Source organism: Archocentrus centrarchus, chromosome 14 (genome assembly GCF_007364275.1).
Source record: "Archocentrus centrarchus isolate MPI-CPG fArcCen1 chromosome 14, fArcCen1, whole genome shotgun sequence".
Taxonomy (NCBI): domain Eukaryota; kingdom Metazoa; phylum Chordata; class Actinopteri; order Cichliformes; family Cichlidae; genus Archocentrus; species Archocentrus centrarchus.
In genome coordinates this window covers 25769106-25787168 of record NC_044359.1, presented here as the reverse complement: position 1 = coordinate 25787168, position 18063 = coordinate 25769106, and the positions used below count along the sequence as shown (strand labels likewise).

The window sequence follows — 18063 nt, the reverse complement described above, 5'->3', positions numbered from 1 at the left end:
GCACACAGATGCTGCAGTAGTTTGGTTTGGACCGTAGAATATGTTCGCAGCACAAGAAAGAGGAGTGTGTGCTCCCATGTTTGCGCTCTTCGGCTTCCGTGTCCAGACAAGGACCCCTTCCACACTCATACGTAAAGGAGCAATTCACAGAAACACGGTGGAAACGCGGGCCCGTTCTTACATGTTTCGCCGGTTCACTGAAACTGGCACCAGCACTGGCATGACCACTGGCACCTCAGCAGTGGAAAAGTAGCATGCCACGACCAGTTGGGGCTGAGGGGAGAGAGACAGGACAAAAGACACACTGTGGAGGAGAGCCAGAGATTAATAATAACTAATGATTAAATGAGGTGGTCCACAGAGTGGAAAGACGAGAATAAAAAGAAATGCAGTGCATCATTTAAAACATCCAGCAGCCTAGGCCTATTGCAGCATAACTAAGGGATGGTTCAGGGTCACTAACTATAAGCTTTATCAAAAAGTAAAGTTTCAAGCTTAATCTTAAAAATAGAGAGGGTGTCTGTCTCCTGAATCCAAATTGGGAGCTGGTTCTACAGAAGAAGGACCTGAAAGCTGAAGGCTCTGCCTACCATTCTACTCTTAAGTATTGTAGGAACCACAAGTAAGCCAGCAGTCTGAGAGCTCTTGAAGGACATATCCTGGTCAAAAATGATTCCAATATTTCTTACAGTGTTACTGGAGGCCAAGGTAATCCAGAGTAAGTATCTGGTTAGACACCAGGTTTCTAAGATTTGTGAGGCCGAGTACAAAAACTTTGGTTTTATCTGAATTTAGAAGTAGGAAATTAGAGGTTATCCAGACCTTTATGTATTTAAGACATTCCTGCATTTTAACTAATTGATGTGTGCCATCTGGCTTCATGGATGGATAAAGCTGGATATCATCTGCATAACAATGAAAAGGCTTTCTAATAATGCTGCCTAAGGGAAACGTGTAAAGTGTAAATTAAATTGGTCTGAGCAAAGAACCCTTTGGAACTCTATAATTAACCATAGTCTGCAAAGAAGACTATGGTTAATTATAATTAATTATAATTAATTATACTAGATAGAAATGATTCAAACCAATGCAGCACGGTACGTTTAACCCTATAACACCAGGCGACTGCCACTGAAGCACCAGTTACTTGCCCTTAATAGTGGCGAACAGCTGATTGAGACAAAACATATCAGCGCGGAGTTGGTTGATCAAAGGAACTTTGATCAGTTGGCTTTTTACTGTAACTCTGTGACCTTTTGTCTTATTGGAAAAAATTCAAACTGTTCCTGAAAGCCCAGAAATTACACTTCACAGCCATATAGGGATATTACGGTATTTGTTGCTGGAAGCCCGTGAATGGCGGCACTTTTGAAGTACGCTGTGTCGCATTCGACACGTTTGAAGGTATAAGGTTAATATCTATGACATATTCTAATCTATGTAATAAAATTTTATAGTCAACAGTATTGATAGTTGTACTGAGTTCTAGCAGGACATGCACAGAGATGAGTCCACTGTCAGAAGCAATAAGAATATCTCTTGCAACCTTCACTAATGCTGTTTCAGTACTGGTGAATTCTGAAACCTGACTGAAACACTTCAAATAAGACATTCCTCTGCAAATGATGTTAGCTGTTTTACAAGACTTTTTGAGATAAAAGGAAAGTGGAAGATTGTCCTATAATTAGCTAAAACAGCTGGGTCAAGTGATCGCTGTTGACCGCTAATCAACAATATGTAAGAGATTTTCTTCCAATTATAAACAACTTTGGCAATTTTATTCACAAAACAAAAAAAGCTCTATCTATTTAATATCTCAAAATGGGTCAGAATGCAGATAGAAACTTATAATTCTAAGGGGATGATATATTAAACCCAAATGTTTTCAGTCTACAGCAAAAATAAAAGGATTAGCCTCACTGTTCCAATACTTTTGGAGGGCCATGTTCTCTGTAGATTCAGAGGCCTTTGGATTAACACCTGTCTCCTCTCTCCCATTGAGCATTCCCTTCTGGACCTGGGAAAGACCCCTGAGCTACTCCTATGGCTGTTTCAGTACCTGTAAAAGACTTTGATTCATGTCTGCGTTGGTTCTGTATTTGTTCCTCTAGCTTATTGGCCTTGTGGCCTTGGCAGTGTACCCACCTTCTCATGCTTCCGGCAGGACAAACATATCACAGATTTCAGATCATCTCAAACTAGTGTCTTAATTTTCAGACCTAAGCCCATTTGCCCCTGATGCTAAGGGGCAATTGTAGAGGACTTTAACCCATCTGATAAAATTACGACCCAACCCAAATTGATGCAGAGTGTGGAACAGATGCGGCCACTCGACGCAGTCAAAAGTCTTTACCGCATCTAAAGAGACCACAATACCATCCACTGTTCGCCACTGACACAACTAAAATACATTTAAAAGATGTCTGAGATTTTTGTAGGAATTGCGGCCCTTATAAAGCCTGTTTGGTCCACCTTTATTCAAAGAGGAAAAATATTTTCTGAACATGTTGCCAGAATTTTGGACAATATTTTCCAATCTATATTAAGTAATGAAATGGGTTTATAAGAGCCACAATTTTCTGGAGGTTTTGATTTTTTAAGAATTAAGGATATATTAGCTTAAATGAAAGGGGGGGGGGGGGGGGTACAAGTACCAAACAAGTCAGTCAGCATAGATAAGCAGGGCTTTGATAATTTGATTTGAAATCCATAAATTCTCTGTTGAATTCAGATGTAAGCCCATCTGTGACTTTACAGCAGTCTGTGTCAGTAAGGTGTCCAGCAAGCACCGGATGGTGTTGAGCTCTCCCAACCTAGATTGTGAGGGTTTTTTATAATATTCTTTTTCGGCAAGTCTAAGCTTCCTTTGTAATATGTTTTGTTGTTCTGCGATTCTCCACTTTTTGTTGCATGTGTATATTATTAGTCCCCTGCTGAATGCCTTAGCTGTGTCCTGGAGTAGAGAAGGGCTCCTAGCTGAGGTTGAGTTAATAGTAAGGAAATGTTTACATTCTGTTCTAAAACACTCTAAAAAAAATTTCATCCTTCAGAATCAGGGGATTTGCTCTCCAGTGATTCGACTGAAATCTTGCATTTTAAAGGGCGTAATTTAGATACACTGCAGCATGGTGAGATTTGACAATATTTTGCATGAGACGGCTTGTTTTAAAGTAATTTTAGGAAGGAAGAAACAGTCAATGCGTGTATGAAATTTGTGGGGGGCGGAGTAGAAAGTGTATTGCTATACAGCAGGGTGGAGTTCCCTCCACACATACACAAACCCCACTTTCTCAAAAAGATCAAACACCTGCTTTGATCTTCTTGAAACGGGAAGGCCACTAACAGGGAGCCTATCAATCAGTGGGTTCCTAAGACAGTTAAAGTCCCCTGCTACAATAACATTTTCTAAAGGGAGGTCTACAAGTTTTGTCATCACTTCTGTTAAAAAGTTAATCGGGTGACCTGATGGAAAACAGACATTTAAAATGGCAAGTTCTTCCTCATTTATCATTGCTTTAACAAATACACACCTCCCATATGCATGTTTAATAAAGTCTATGAATTTAAACGGCATAGATTTCTGAATAAGAGTCACAACTCCTCTCCTTTTATTAGTGAAAGAGGAGAAAAATACATGTTCAAAGCCGCATTGTTGCAGCTTTAAATGTTTGGAGTCCTTTAAATGCATCTCCCGTAACAACGCTATATCTACCCCTTCCATTTTTAGAGCTGAAAGGACCTTTTTCGTCTTAATTGGTGAATGACTTCCTATAGTGTTCCATGTACATACTCTCAACATTTATGATCCAGAGTTGTAGTGCAGTGCCACCCAGGTACTGATAATATACAAGGACTGTGATATGTTCAGCAAAGCAAAAACAAATCCCAACCAACAAGCTGCAACCACATGAACAACCAAAATGATAAAAAAAAGAAAAGAGAAAGAAAATAGTGCTTTCCAGGCACGCTTCCCCCCTAAAAAACAGGGGGCCATTTTGACCTTGGGACCTCAAGGTCATACCTGGCACAGATGTTCCTTTATACTATGCTGGCCACTTGGTTATGGCATTCCATGAATGCCCTGCCTGCTAGCATCTTGCACCCTGCTGTTATGTGCTGGATTGTCTCAGGGGCATCTCTGCACAGCCTGCACCTGGGGTATTGCCTTGTGTGGTAGACCCAGCCTCTATCGATCTTGTGCTCAGAGCTTGTTCTTGTGCTGCCATGATTATTGCCTCTGTGCTGTCTGTCAGTCCTGCTTTGTCCAGCCATTGGTAGGATTTCTCCATGTCAGCCACTTCTTCTATCTGCCAGTGGTACATGCCATGCAGAGGTCTGTCCTTCCATGATGTTTTCTGTTCTTTCTCCTCTTCTTTCTCAGGTTTCTGCTGCCTGAGGTACGCACTAAGCACATGATCCTTTGTGACTATCTCCCTGATGTATTCATGGATCTTCGTTGTTTCGTCTAGGACAGTGGTTCTGACACTCACTAGTCCTCGGCCACCTTCCTTCCGTTTAGCATACAGTCTCAGGGTGCTGGATTTGGGGTGAAACCCTCCATGCATGTTAAGGAGCTTTCTTGTCATGACATCAGTGGCTTCTATTTCCTCCTTTGGCCAGGTTATTATCCCAGCAGGGTATCTGACAACTGGCAGAGCATAGGTGTTGATAGCCCGGATCTTGTTCTTTCCATTCAGCTGCCTCTTCAGGACGTGCCTTACTCTCTGCAGGTACTTGGAGGTTGCAACTTTCCTAGCGGTCTCTTCATGGTTGTCATTTGCCTGTGGCATTCCAAGGTACCTGTAGCTGTACTCAATGTCTGCAATGTTGCCTTATGGTAGTGTAGTCCCCTCAGGTCTAACTACTTTTCCTCTCTTAGTTACCATCCGACTACACTTCTCCAGTCCGAATGACATTTCAATATCATTGCTGTAGATAACCGGTGGTGCGGATCAGTGAATTGATATCTCAGTCACTCTTAGCGTACAGGAGGTGGCTGATGTTTGCTCGATTCCATAGTCGGTATCCGTAGCCAGTCTTTTTGATGATCTGGCTGAGGGGATTCAGGCCTATGCAGAACAGCAGTGGGGACAGGGCATCTCCTTGGTAAATCCCGCACTTGATCTTGACTTGTGTGATGGGCTTGCAGTGTTGTTCTCCACATACCCATTGAGTTCTTGATGAAGGCTCTTAGGGTCCCGTTGACCTTGTACAATTCTAGTCATTCTAGGATCCATGTGTGTGGCTTTCTTGTAGTCAATCCAGGCGGTGCACAGGTTGGTTAGTCGGGTCTTACAGTCTCAAGTGACTGCTCTATCTACCAGTACCTGGTGTTTTTCTTTCTTTCTCTGCCTTGCTCATGTATTGCGCCACATGCCTACTCATCTTAGCTGCTATGATGTCTGATAGGAGTTTGCATGTTATACTGAGGCAGGTTGTGGGCCAGTAGTTGGATGGGACTGGTCCCTTCTGGGGGTCCTTGGAGATCAGGACCGTCTGGCCTTCAGTCAGCCATTCTGGGTGCGTCTTAGCCTCTAGCAGCTGTTTCATTTCTGCTGCCAGGTGCTCATGGAGTGCAGTTAGCTTCTTTAGCCAGTAGGTGTGTATCATGTCAGGGCCTGGTGCCATCCAGCTTTTCATGTGTGAGATCCTTTCCTGGATGTCTGCCACTGTGATGGTTACTGGGGCCTGTTCAGGGAGGGTGCTGTGGTCTGCTCTTAGATCCACTAGCCTCTGAGCATTGGTATTGTGTGACACATCCTTCTCCCATTTGCTGTTCCAGTACTGCTCCGGCTCCAGCCTTGGTGGGGGTGCTGTTCTCATATTGTTCCCCTGACACTGAGAGTATACCTTGGATGGTTCGGTAGAGAACATCCGGTTTATTTTCCTGGCTTCTATCTCTCTGGTATACCTCTTCAGGCAGTTAGCCAAGGCTGTGAATCTTTGCTTGGCAGTCTCTAAGGCCTCATGTGTGGACAGCCTGTTGTACTTCTTACGAATACAAATACAAATACGAATACCTTTATTAGTCCCACAATGGGGAAATTACAGTTAACAGAACACCCATCCAAGAAATACAAACACAGAGACAAACACAAACAGGGGAGACAGGTGTCTGAGGTCATGCAGCCGTTTTACCGGCGCTACCTTTAGCAGGAAAAACAGAAAGAGATACACTGGGATAGGTAGGTTCAAAGAAATCATCTCGTCCTGTGTCCACTATGAACACTTTATGACAGGCCTATTCAATTACTTTTTCTTCTGGGCCACATTTGAAAATTTTGAGATGCAACTGGGCCGAAGACCCCTACTTATATTATTTCTTGAGATTTAACTCTAAATATGCTAACACCTGAACATAGTCATAAAAATAAATAAAGGAATTCACAATAAAGGCTTTATACTGCATCACTTATTGATGAGCAAAATAATTCAAGTGCATTGCAAATTTTAACATTTGGTCCAAACCTTGACCAGAATATTTTTAACAAGGCATCTATTCACCACACATATGTTTAATAAAAAAAAATGTAATAATAACTTTTTGCAACAGTAAAGTCTTCTGTAACATTTTAGATGTATTTGCAAAAGTGCATTTGTTGAACTAGAAAGACCAACTGATGCAGTGCATTAAATATTTCAACAAAAGAAATTGCACCAAGTGAACACTTAATAACTGTAAAATTAAAGCTTCTTCTGCATATTCAAAGTAATGCTGACTTAATGAGTTCACTCTTAGAGTTCAGTCTTTGGGGTAAAATAAACAGATTTATCAGTCCAAGCAGGGTTAAAACAGCGATTTTCATTGTCAATTTTACGTTTTTGACCTCTCAGTGATATATTTTGGCGGTTATCGCACTTGGAGAGAGTATTCTGGGCTGGCGTTGCTAGTGGTGCGTTCACGTACAAGAGGAAGGGCGGGAATTTTTAAAACTGTCACAGCAAATATGATTTGAATACGTTGTTGCAGCTTACGTTGGGTCAGTCAGGGGGTGGGCCAGTCAAAGGGGGTTCGCGGGCCGGATGTGGCCCCCGGGCCACTAATTGAATAGCCCTGCTTTACGAGGTTCCAAAAAACACCTCAGCAAAGCAATAGCACATTTAAAGCCTGGAGAGCACTAGAGTGGGTAGGGGAGGGGCTGCCAGCGGAGACGATCAGGATACTGTGATGGCTTCCAGACCAGCAGTTCATGATAATGTTCATAATAAGACGGTACAGTCAACCTTGGTTGCCAGGATACCAGTTCATACAGGTCACAAGACGGGGTGGGGGTGAAGAGCATCTGTTTACATAACATCTCCAAGAGATAATTTAGATGGACAGCCATCCATTAGTCCATCCATTAGTGGCAGTGGTGCAGTGGAGGGTTGCTGGTTTGAGCCCCTGTCACTGCGCTGTGTTGTGCCCTTGGGCAAAACGCTTAAACCACATTGTCTAAGGGTAGCGCTGGTCTCTGGCTGCATTACCGCAGGTGCATGTCTCTGGATGAATGATCTGGAATGATCATTTCGTTGTGAGCCTTGTGCGCACAATGACAATGAGTTGAATCTAACATCCAAGGCTGCAATTGTTTTGGTTCAGGCCGTCATAACTATTTGCTGACAGGCCTTACAGTTTTCTGGTTACCTCTCAGAAATCCAGTCATCTCCGCCACGCAGAACAGAAACTCCAACACTCCTCCAGATGTAATCCACTTCGATTCAGCTCTACTGAGTCTGATTGAGTTCGTACTGTTTCTGCATCCCTCATAGGCAGCCTTACTAGGGCCTGAACAGCTGCCCAGAAACCAGATATCCCCAGGTCCAATTCAGGAAAAATCCTGGTATCAATATATATGCCATGTCCACACAGTGCAGCCAGGAACATTATCTTCCATCCCCATGGAAATCCATAACATAACCAGCCGGGTATGTAGCCCGGAAAGAGGGTTCCCCTTCTCCCAATCTCCTCGTGATGAGAATTTGATCATCAATAGTGTTGAGAGACCAGCTGACCAGATCCACAATTTAAATTCCAGTTCGGGGATGTGTAAAGGGACGCTCTAAGCAGCGAAGCAGTGTGGGGATAATGAGATCTCCCCCCCGACCTGTTGTCCTGGCTCCCCCTTGCCGTAGCATTTGTGTTGTACCTCGTCAATCTCTAGTTGCGATAGCAGTTGCTTCCCTGCAACAAATTGCCACAAATTGTTTCGCCGTCAGTTTCCATGCATATACATATATATATACATACATATATATATATATATATATATATATATATATATATATATATATATATGTGTGTTGTGTTAGCAGCTATAGGTTCAAAAGCTCAAGTCGTTGCATTTTATGCACCATCCAAGCATTTTTGGAGAAAGGCTTGTAGAACACACTCAAGGGATCACACATGAATATAAACATTGAGGGGATCTGCTGACAGATAAAGCTTGCCTGAGGTTTTTCATCTGGAGTACTCCACCATCTGCATCACAGAAGCCTGATGTGCAGTACTGCTGTCTGTATAATCAGTGATTGAAAAATACAAGCTTGACAGAAATTTACAATGGACTTCTTCAACTTTGCACTTGGGAAAAATATTACTTTTGTGCGCCCTGCATATTTCATTGTAAGTGGATTTGTTGGGATTCCTAATATTAAATACTATTATGTCTTTCTGTTTTTTGTTTATATTATTTCAGTCCTGGCAAACACAGCTGTAATGGGGGTCATATGCTTGGATCATAATCTAAGAACACCAAAATATGTTGCAGTTTTTAATCTTGCATTGGTGGATCTGTTAGGAAACTCTTCTGTGGTACCAAAGGTTCTTGATATCTTTTTGTTTAATCACACCCAGATTCCTTATAATGACTGCTTGACGTTCCTGTTTTTCTGCTATATTTGCCTTTCCATGCAGGCTCTAAATCTGGTTGCTCTGTCATATGACAGAGTTATAGCTATCGTTTACCCACTGCATTATCCAGTGAAGGTGACTCATAGGTTCATGTTCTCTTTGATTGCCTCTTTGTGGGTATTTGTCATTACTGTTATGCTCCTTACAGTTGGCCTCCTTACAAGACTTTCCTTCTGTCAGTCAGTTGTTATTAAAAGTTATATCTGTGCCCATGGCCAGATATACAGGCTTGCATGCAATGACTATACACCCAGCTATGTAATTGCTAAGATGGTGCCAGCTCTCATTCTTTGGTTTCCTCTTACAATTGTTTTGATGAGTTACATATGTATTGGCTATGCTTTAGCTAAAGTAGCCACAGTCCAAGAAAGAATGAAGGGCTTTAAAACCTGCACAGCTCATCTTTCATTAGTGGCAACATATTTCATCCCAGTATTAATCACATTTACTCTAGGTGCAAACATAGACCCAAATGCCAGGATCATAAACCTGTCTCTAGGCATGATCTTTCCTCCAATGCTGAACCCAATCATATATGTTCTACAGACACGAGAAATCAAAGAATCTCTGAAAAAGTTGCTAAGAATCATAACCCGCTACAAAATTAGAAAAGTAAAATTAAAAAATTAAGAGTAAACCTGGGATTAATATTGTGAGCCTTTTGTTTATCTAAGGAGTGTATGCAAGGTCAAAACACTATTTTTCCAATATTTCCAAATGATGGTAAAATACAGTAAAGTTTGAACACACAGTGTAATTGTAAACGCTATTGTTATGGCAAACACAGAGACAGATAAACACTTATTCACATGCATTGCCAGTTTGTAAACCAATTATGTTTACATGTACCAAAAAATATGGAGAGAACCCATGCACGCACATTTATTATTTTTAAAAAATAGGCATGTAGAAAAACATCTTTTCTGTGCTATACTTTGTTTCATTAGGCGTACTTGACATTATAGCTAAAATACAGCTTAATACCTAGATGGATTTATTCGCTGTCTGTCTGTTGTAAATGGATATCAGTTACCACTGATTACTGTTTTAAGAAATGTCAGACTACTTTCTTCGCTTTTAGATTTTTTTCAATCTAAACTCATGCTGAAAATTTATCTGAATTGTTTGTTAGCAAAATATCCAGCAGTGTGTTTAGCCTTTGAGTCACAGCTAATTTAAAAAAAAAAAACATTTTAAATGAGCTGCAAAAATAAGATGAGCACTGTCAGTTTGACCCACAAAATCTCCAGGAAACTGAGAAAATTACTTTGTCTGTTGTTTGTCATGAATTTCTATATGTGGGGAAAGAATGAAGGTGTTGAAAACCTGAACAGACCACCTGTCATTCATGGCATTTTCCCTCCCTGTTATCTTTGTAAATCATTTTATGAGTACTGTAGTGAAACCTGTTTAATTTAATGTTGTTCAGTATTGGGTTCATCTGCTGGGGCCACCTAGTGGCAAATGTTGTAGTTTTGTCTATTGCTAGTTCGCTGACGCCATCTTGTGGTTACCTTTATTGCTGTGGCTTGTTAACCAGAGAGGAAGAGGGCCGGTTGATCGGTGTGCTCTGAAAGAAGCCTTTTTTGTTGTGTTTTCTTTAATCTAAGTGCAAAAAAAGAAGAAACGGCATCGGCTGTAAGTACTGTTCTAATTTGCTTGTCATATAAATTATAATTTGTAACTCGTCATGGTTATGGGAAGATAGACATTTTTACTTGTGTTAGCCCAATGTGTTAGCCTAGCTGGCATTCATTTTCTGTACCTTTGTGTGTTACAGTTTTACACAATTCTCATTAAACCCTGCTAAAGAACCAAATGGAGTGCTTCTTGGTGGACGGATGGGAAAGTGTTCAGCTACCTGTATAGCTGAGTTACTGCTAAAAGTCACAGTGCTTAGCGAGGCCAGGACAAGTACAATACATCAAATGCAAGGATTGTAAACCTGTCTTTAGCCACTCTCCTGCATCCCATGTCAAACCCAATAATGTATGTTCTTCAAACTCAAGAAATCAAAAAAATCTTTGAAGAAGTTGTTAAAAGGTTGAAAGGCAGTCTAAAATTGCAACAAAAATGTAAAACTACCTTAGACTTTCAACTTTAGTAGTGCCCCAAAACACCCCTGAAAAGCATTTTACTAAGATGATAATGTGTGCAATTTCATACAGAATACTGCAGCTTAATGCAACATATACATGCAAAACATTTAGGGTGTAACAATAAAAATATCAAATTATATGACAATGTCACTGAAACTTTTGTTCCTTCTCCCTCCCCTCACCCCCTGCAGATGGCTGCCCCTCTCTGCTGGAGATTTTTTCTTCCTAAAAGGGAGTTTTTCCTTCCTACTGTTGCCAAGTGCTTGCTCATAGGGGTCAATATAAAGCAGACTGAGGCAACTGTTTGTTGTTAACTGAACTGTATTGAAAATCAAAGCCATTTGCAAAATACTAAAATAAATAAATTAAGATTTTATTGTGGACAGAGTGTTTCTCATTTGTATCCTACAGGAGTAATCCCTCCCTTTAACATCCAGAAAAAAAAATGACAAACCTAGTGTCCAGTGTTAAAGTAGCAGCAGTCTGCTTTTCTTGTGTTTCCTTTTTGGTTATGCATTTGACTGTTACAACAGTAGCAGCATTTTTCTTACATTCTTTTTTTCTGATCAGGCAGTTATTAAGAAATCTCTGATATACAGTATATGTATTTCAATAACATATATTTGAAGGAGATTATAAAAGCACAAAGGATGCTCTTGATGAAAAGATTCATTTTTGAATCTCTTATATTGAATTAAAAAGTACAGATATACGTAGGGAGTAAAAGTAAAAAGTAGTCAGAAAAATAAATACTCAAGTAAAGTACAGATACCTGAAAAATATACTTAAGTACAGTAATTAAGTATTTGTACTTTCTCCTTCAGGGGTGGCACACAGCTTTCATTGAGATGTGTGGTCTCAGGTCTTCAATGCTCTTGGGGGACTGTGGACGACCTGGGGTTTCTGAGTCTGTTGCGGCTTCACGCCCTCATTATCAAGTACGTTTCATGCTAAACACAAGCGCACGATGCACACACACACAAGCAACAGAACCAGAATGTGTATTTGTTGTTTGTTCTTGTGTTTTTTTCCTTATTTGTATGTGTGTGTGTGTGTTTTGTTACAGCGGTTGCCAAACCCACAAGAAGTAGACGATGACAGAGAACTGTAATGCAGCTAATGTGGGTAGGATCGGATCGGATTGCATTTTTTTTTCCTTCCGATATCCAAGCCAGTAATTTAGGCCAGGATCGGACCGATACCGACACTGAATATCGGATCGGTGCATCCCTACACGTGGCCACAGCTTTATGCTGACAATCGAGCTAATCGCGACACTAAATAATGTCTCAGCTTGTCTGACTGTAGTACAAGAAAGTTTGACAATTTCCTGAAGTTTCTGCTGGTTGCTGGTCAACCTCACATTTACAATGTTAAATAAACTTGATGACACAGAATACCGGAAACAGAATATATCACGTTCTTTTAATGATATTTTTGGTATTACACACTAGATTGTCAAAGAATGCTTCAATTTCACCTTAAAATGGCAGCCCTTACATTTGGCCAAAGATAAGTGTGATTAGTTAGAACTGTCACCTCACAGCAAGAAGATTCCTGGTTAGAACCTTAGTTGGTGCCTTTCTGTGTGGCGTTTGCATGTTGTGTAAGCATAGGTGGTAATTATAAACAGACCATAGTGTTTAGATATCTGTCTCTTTGTGTTACCCTAACAACCTGCCCAAGGTGTACAGCTGGCTTAGTGCTCGTCTCCTGAGTGGCCATAACCTGTATAAGCACTTAAGAAAATGGACATGGATAATGTTACACAATGTTAAACAAATCTGAAATTCTAAACAATATATATATAGACACAAAAAAAAGAATGTCAGGTCCACAAAAATTATACTCACAGTGGCTGCTACACCATTAAATTCAAAACCGTGCCAGAAGCCTCTGAATGACTAGAGAAGTTAATATGAAGCACAACTGAGTTTTAAAACAGTCCTCACTAAAATGAAAATGTGACATTGGCTTTGATTGTTTGTAACACACATATTGATATTTCTTCTACTGTAAAACAATACACTAAATAATTTTTTTGAAACGGTATGTATATTATGCAGATAAATGTGCCATCTGATCATAGTCATCATTTTCAAGTAAAATATTTTAAAAAGATACAAAATCACCTTCCACATGCACAAATTTACACCACAAATTACATTTTTGCTACATGATGTGTTTTACAGTCAACTACAAATTGAAGTTTGACATTTGTCATTTTGTTTTCTGTTTGGAAATACTGCAACATAGCAGTCTTTATGATCTTACATACACTCCTTAAATAAACAATAGGCTCACAATATTAACACCACATTTACACTTACTTTTTAAATCTTACTTTTTAAATTTTGCAGCAGTTTATGATTCTTAACAACTTTTTCAGAGATTCTTTGATTTCTCGTGTCTGTAGAACATATATGATTGGGTTCAGCATTGAAGGAAAGACCATGCCTAGAGACAGGTTTATGATCCTGGCATTTGGGTCTATGTTTGCACCTAGAGTAAATGTGATTAATACTGGGATGAAATAGATTGCGACTAATGAAAGATGAGCAGTGCAGGTTTTAAAGCCCTTCATTCTTTCTTGGACTGTAGCTACTTTAGCTAAAGCATAGCTGATACACATGTAACTCATCAAAACAATTGTAAGAGGAAGCCAAAGAACAAGAGCTGGCACCATCATCGAAATTACATAGCTGGGTGTATAGTCATTGCATGCAAGACGGAATATCGGGCCATGGTCACAGATATAACTTTTAATAACAACTGACTGACAGAAGGAAAGTCTTGTAAGGAGGCCAACTGTAAGGAGCATAACAGTAATGACAACTACCCAGAAAGAGGCAATCAAAGAGATCATGAACCTGTGAGTCACCTTCACTGGATAATGCAGTGGGTAAACAATAGCTATAACTCTGTCATATGACAGTGCAACCAGATTTAAAGCCTGTAAGAAAAAGCAAAGATAGCAGAAAAACAGGAATGTCAAGCAGTCATTATAAGGAATCTGGGTGTGATTACACAAAAAGATATCAAGAACCTTTGGTACAACGACAGAGTTTCCTAACAGATCCACCAATGCGAGATTAAAAACTGCAACATATTTTGGTGTTCTTAGACTATGATCCAAGCATATGACCCCCATTACAGCTGTGTTTGCCAGGACTGAAATAATATAAACAAAAAACAGAAAGACATAATAGTATTTAATATTAGGAATCCCAACAAATCCACTTATAATGAAATATGCAGGGCGCAAAAAAGTAATATTTTTCCCCAGTGCAGAGTTGAAAAGGTCCATTGTAGATTTTTCATTAAGCTTATATTGTCCAAGCACTGATAATAAAGACAGCAGTACTGCACATCAGGCTTCTGTGATGGAGATGGTGGAGTAACCCAGATGAAGAAACTCAGGCAAGCTTATACTGTCTGCAGAACCCCTCAGTGTTTGTATTCATGTGTGATCCCTTGAGTGTATTCTACAACCCTTTCTCCAATAATGTTTGGATGATGTGTAAAATGTACATAAAACTAAATTCAGTGACTTGTTCTTTTAAATCTATAACTGCTACCAGTATAAACACAACATATTAAATGTAAAAACTGAATCCTAATCGTGTGTGTGTGTGTGTGTGTGTGTCTTTGCATTGTATATGTACAATTTATAAACAGGTTTCATATTGTACTTTTAGGGAATAAATAAGAAAGTATATTTTCACTATCTAATGAAAATTGTTCATAACCACTGATTTACTTAATCATGTTGTGATTGACTTAATGTGTATTTTTGTGGGCAGCCTGCTAGTACTGTATTATACTCCCAGTGACTCCATTAACTTATTTCCTAAAGTGACCAATAGAAGAATTAGTGTTTGCTGATTGAACACTTTAATATAATAATGGCAATAATGGCATGACTTGATAATCATAGAATGCTTACAGGTGCACGGGGAACAAAACATTGTAGGTTCTGTGACTGGATTTTCATTTATATGATTTGCATTTTCCTTGTTTATATTATCAGGATTTTAGTTCCTTCTTTTAAAATTTTTTACACCCTGTAACACACAGAAACTGTCATGATCTTGAGTCTTTTACCCAGTATTTACATTTTATTGTGGGTTTTGATGTTTGTATTCTTCTTTGGTTTCAGTTTTCAGTATTATCTGTCTGTGTCCTGTTTGGATGTCTTGTCTTGGTCTCTGTGTGTTTGTGTCTGTTAAATTCCTGTCTCCCCATCTTGTGTTAAGCTCGTGTGTCTCAGTCTTGGTCTCTGTGTTCACACTTTCTGTTTTATTTTGATAGCATCTTTGGTTTTTGTGCTTCGGGTTTAGTTTTCCTTCCTGTGTTTCCTGCCAAGTGGTTTCCAATTGTGTGTGTATATATTCTGTGTTCATGTCAGATCCTTATAACGTTGTTGTCTATGGCTCCCAGTTCGTTGTGTGTGCTTTTTCCCCACCAGTCTGTGCTGCCAGCCCAATCCAGCTCTGTATATTTTGTTTTCCATAAGCAAATAAAAGTTGAAATTAAATTTATCCTGTCTCTGAGTCCTGCATCATGGGTCCATCTCCTATCTGCCACACAGCTAACCTGTGACTGTAACAGTGTATGTAATATCCTAAGAAGAATAATTATTAAGATTTTATATTTGTATCATCACAATAATATGCACAACCAGTGAACACACAAAAAGAAAAAACACTGTTGCTACTGTAACATAAGAGAAAATAACTTCTTTATACTGAAGGGTTACACCAACCAGATGCACATGAGGAAAAATGCTTGGAATTCCACACTTAAATTCTTAAAATCATTTTGATATTCAGTGAATTAAATGATGTTATATTTTGTATTTTTAATTTCATGTTTTTACTGCATCTGCACTTGCAAAGTTACACTTTAATAGGGAGAGACAATATCAACTAAAAATCCAAAAGAAAAAAATTACATTAAAATCTTAAACTTATTTGCATGTTATTGAAAGAAGTAAGAATTTGATCCCCTCTAATCCAGCCAGAATTCTGGCTCCCAGAGTTTGGCTGGCACACAGATTATTGTCAATCAATCAATTACAGATACTGCAGATCTCATCTCATTATTTGTATAAAGCACAGCTGTCCATATAATCAATTTCTTCCATTCTAACCTCTCCAGGACCATGGGCAAGACCAAATAGCTGTCAAAGCATGTCAGGAACAAGATTATAAACATACATAAAGCTGTAAAGACCATCAGCAAGAAGCTTGGTGAGAAGGTAAAAACTGTTGGTGTAATTATGCAAAAATGGAAGAAGTATAAAAATGACCATCAGTTGCCCTCGGTCCATGCAAGATCGGGTCTCATGGGTTGTGGATGATCATGAGAAAGGTGTTGGATCAGCCCAAAACTACACATGTGGAGCTTGGGAGCTTAATGATGTTAAAGCAGCTGAGGCCAGAATCACCAAGAACACCAATGGTAAGACTAACACTATACTGCAAAGTCCACCTGCTCAAAAATGCATCTGTACAGGCCCATCTTACATTTGCCAGTGAACATCTAAATGCTTCTGTCGGGCTTGGGAGAAAGCGTTGTGGTCAGATAAAACAAAAATCAAGCTCTTTGGCATCACCTTGACCTGCCATATTTGAAGGAAGGCAAATGCTGAGTATGATCCTGTGTCATCAAACCATGTGATCAAAGCTTTATGCTTTATGTCTCTGTTAATTTAGCTAATAAAGCCTAAATAAAAGCCACCTGGGTGGCTTAGTGGTGAAGCCGGCGACCACATACACGTGCCGCGCTGCAGTGCGAGTGGCGTGGGTTCGCGTCCCAGCCCATCGCCAATTTGCCCGCGTGTCTTCCCCTGTATCTTTCCCCATTTCCTGTATCTCTCCACTGTCAATAAAAGCCGATGTGGCCAAAAATGCAAAAAAAAAAAAAAAAATCAAATTTTATTACAAAAAATACAAATGCAAGAGGGTGAAGTGAAGTCTGACCCAAAGGATATTAATGACCAATTCAGACTATTTTACACGTCATTATATTCTTCAGAGTATTCTGGCAGTTATGATTTTCTTGAAAAAGTAACATTTCCAACTACTGTATAACTGATGAAGATAAGGCCATGTTTGAGCAGCCGATATCAGAAACTGAAATTGGATATGCAATTAAGTTAATGAGAAACGGAAAGGCACCTGACCTGGACGGGTATCCAATTGAGTTTTATAAAGCCTTCGCCAATAAATTGATCCCATTGTCGAGCTCAGTATATGCTGAATTGCTTAAACATGAAAAACTCCCTACATCTATGACACATGCCACGATCTCAGTGCTCCCTAAAAAGGGAAAAGACCCTACTAAATGTGAGTCCTACCGTCCGTCATTAAGATTAGAATCTATAGTCCCAAAGATTGTACATCCTGATCAGACAGGTTTTGTAAAGGGCAGGCAGTCATTTCATAACCTCCAACATCTTTATAACACATTGTATTCTGAACATTCAACTCATTCATCAGAGATCATGATATCACTAGATGCGCATAAAGCTTTTGATCAAATTGAATATGGACATCTTTTTAGATCTTTGACTAAATTTGGCTTTGGACCTGTCTTTATCTCTTGGATTCGTACAATATATGCAGGGCCCTAAGCTAGACTGAGGACCAATAACTATAATTCTTCATACTTTACACTTCACAGAGGAACGTGACAAGGGTGTCCTCTCCCCCCCGCCCCATCTTTTTGATCTGGCTATTGAGCCTCTTGACATAGCTTTGCGATCCAATAATGATGTATGGGGCATCACCGGGGCGCCTAATACATAAATTGTCATTGTACACAGATGACTTATTGTTATATTTATCAGATCCAGAGGTTTCTATTCCAAAATGTCTAGAGATAATCCTACAGTTTGGTAAATCTTCAGGTAACAGGATAAAATTTTCTAAAAGTGTGATTAATATTGTTGCTCAAAATTACTCTTTTGATTTGTTTCCATTCAAGACTACGGTGGGCTTTATGACATATCTTGGAGTTAAAGTTACACGTAGTTGCAAGGACCTATTTAAACAGAACTTTGAATCA

The 18063-nt window shown here is 39.6% G+C and overlaps 2 protein-coding genes across 2 annotated transcripts; one reads left to right on the top strand and one right to left on the bottom strand.

Moving 5' to 3' along the window:
- The first annotated feature begins 8542 nt into the window (after positions 1-8542).
- LOC115791472 (olfactory receptor 1-like) lies at positions 8543-9523 on the top strand. The gene has a single exon (XM_030745560.1). It carries the CDS (start codon positions 8543-8545, stop codon positions 9521-9523), a length of 981 nt encoding a protein of 326 aa, XP_030601420.1.
- Positions 9524-11558: 2035 nt separating this feature from the next.
- LOC115791471 (olfactory receptor 1-like) lies at positions 11559-14299 on the bottom strand. Its single transcript, XM_030745559.1, has 2 exons — positions 13371-14299; positions 11559-11673 (listed from the first exon to the last, which is right to left on the bottom strand). The coding sequence occupies exons 1-2, from the start codon at positions 14297-14299 to the stop codon at positions 11559-11561; spliced, it is 1044 nt and encodes a 347-aa protein (XP_030601419.1).
- Between the last annotated feature and the right edge of the window lie 3764 nt (positions 14300-18063).

What these genes read in the sequence shown, in the direction of transcription:
- LOC115791471 (XM_030745559.1), bottom strand. Translation starts at nt 14,299, where the DNA reads ATGGACCTTTTCAACTCTGCACTGGGGAAAAATATTACTTTTTTGCGC. An exon ending in AAAGAATCTCTGAAAAAGTT is followed by an intron (nt 11,674 to 13,370) that starts GTTAAGAATCAT and finishes TCAATATAAGAG; the next exon opens with ATTCAAAAATGAATCTTTTC.
- LOC115791472 (XM_030745560.1), top strand. Translation starts at nt 8,543, where the DNA reads ATGGACTTCTTCAACTTTGCACTTGGGAAAAATATTACTTTTGTGCGC.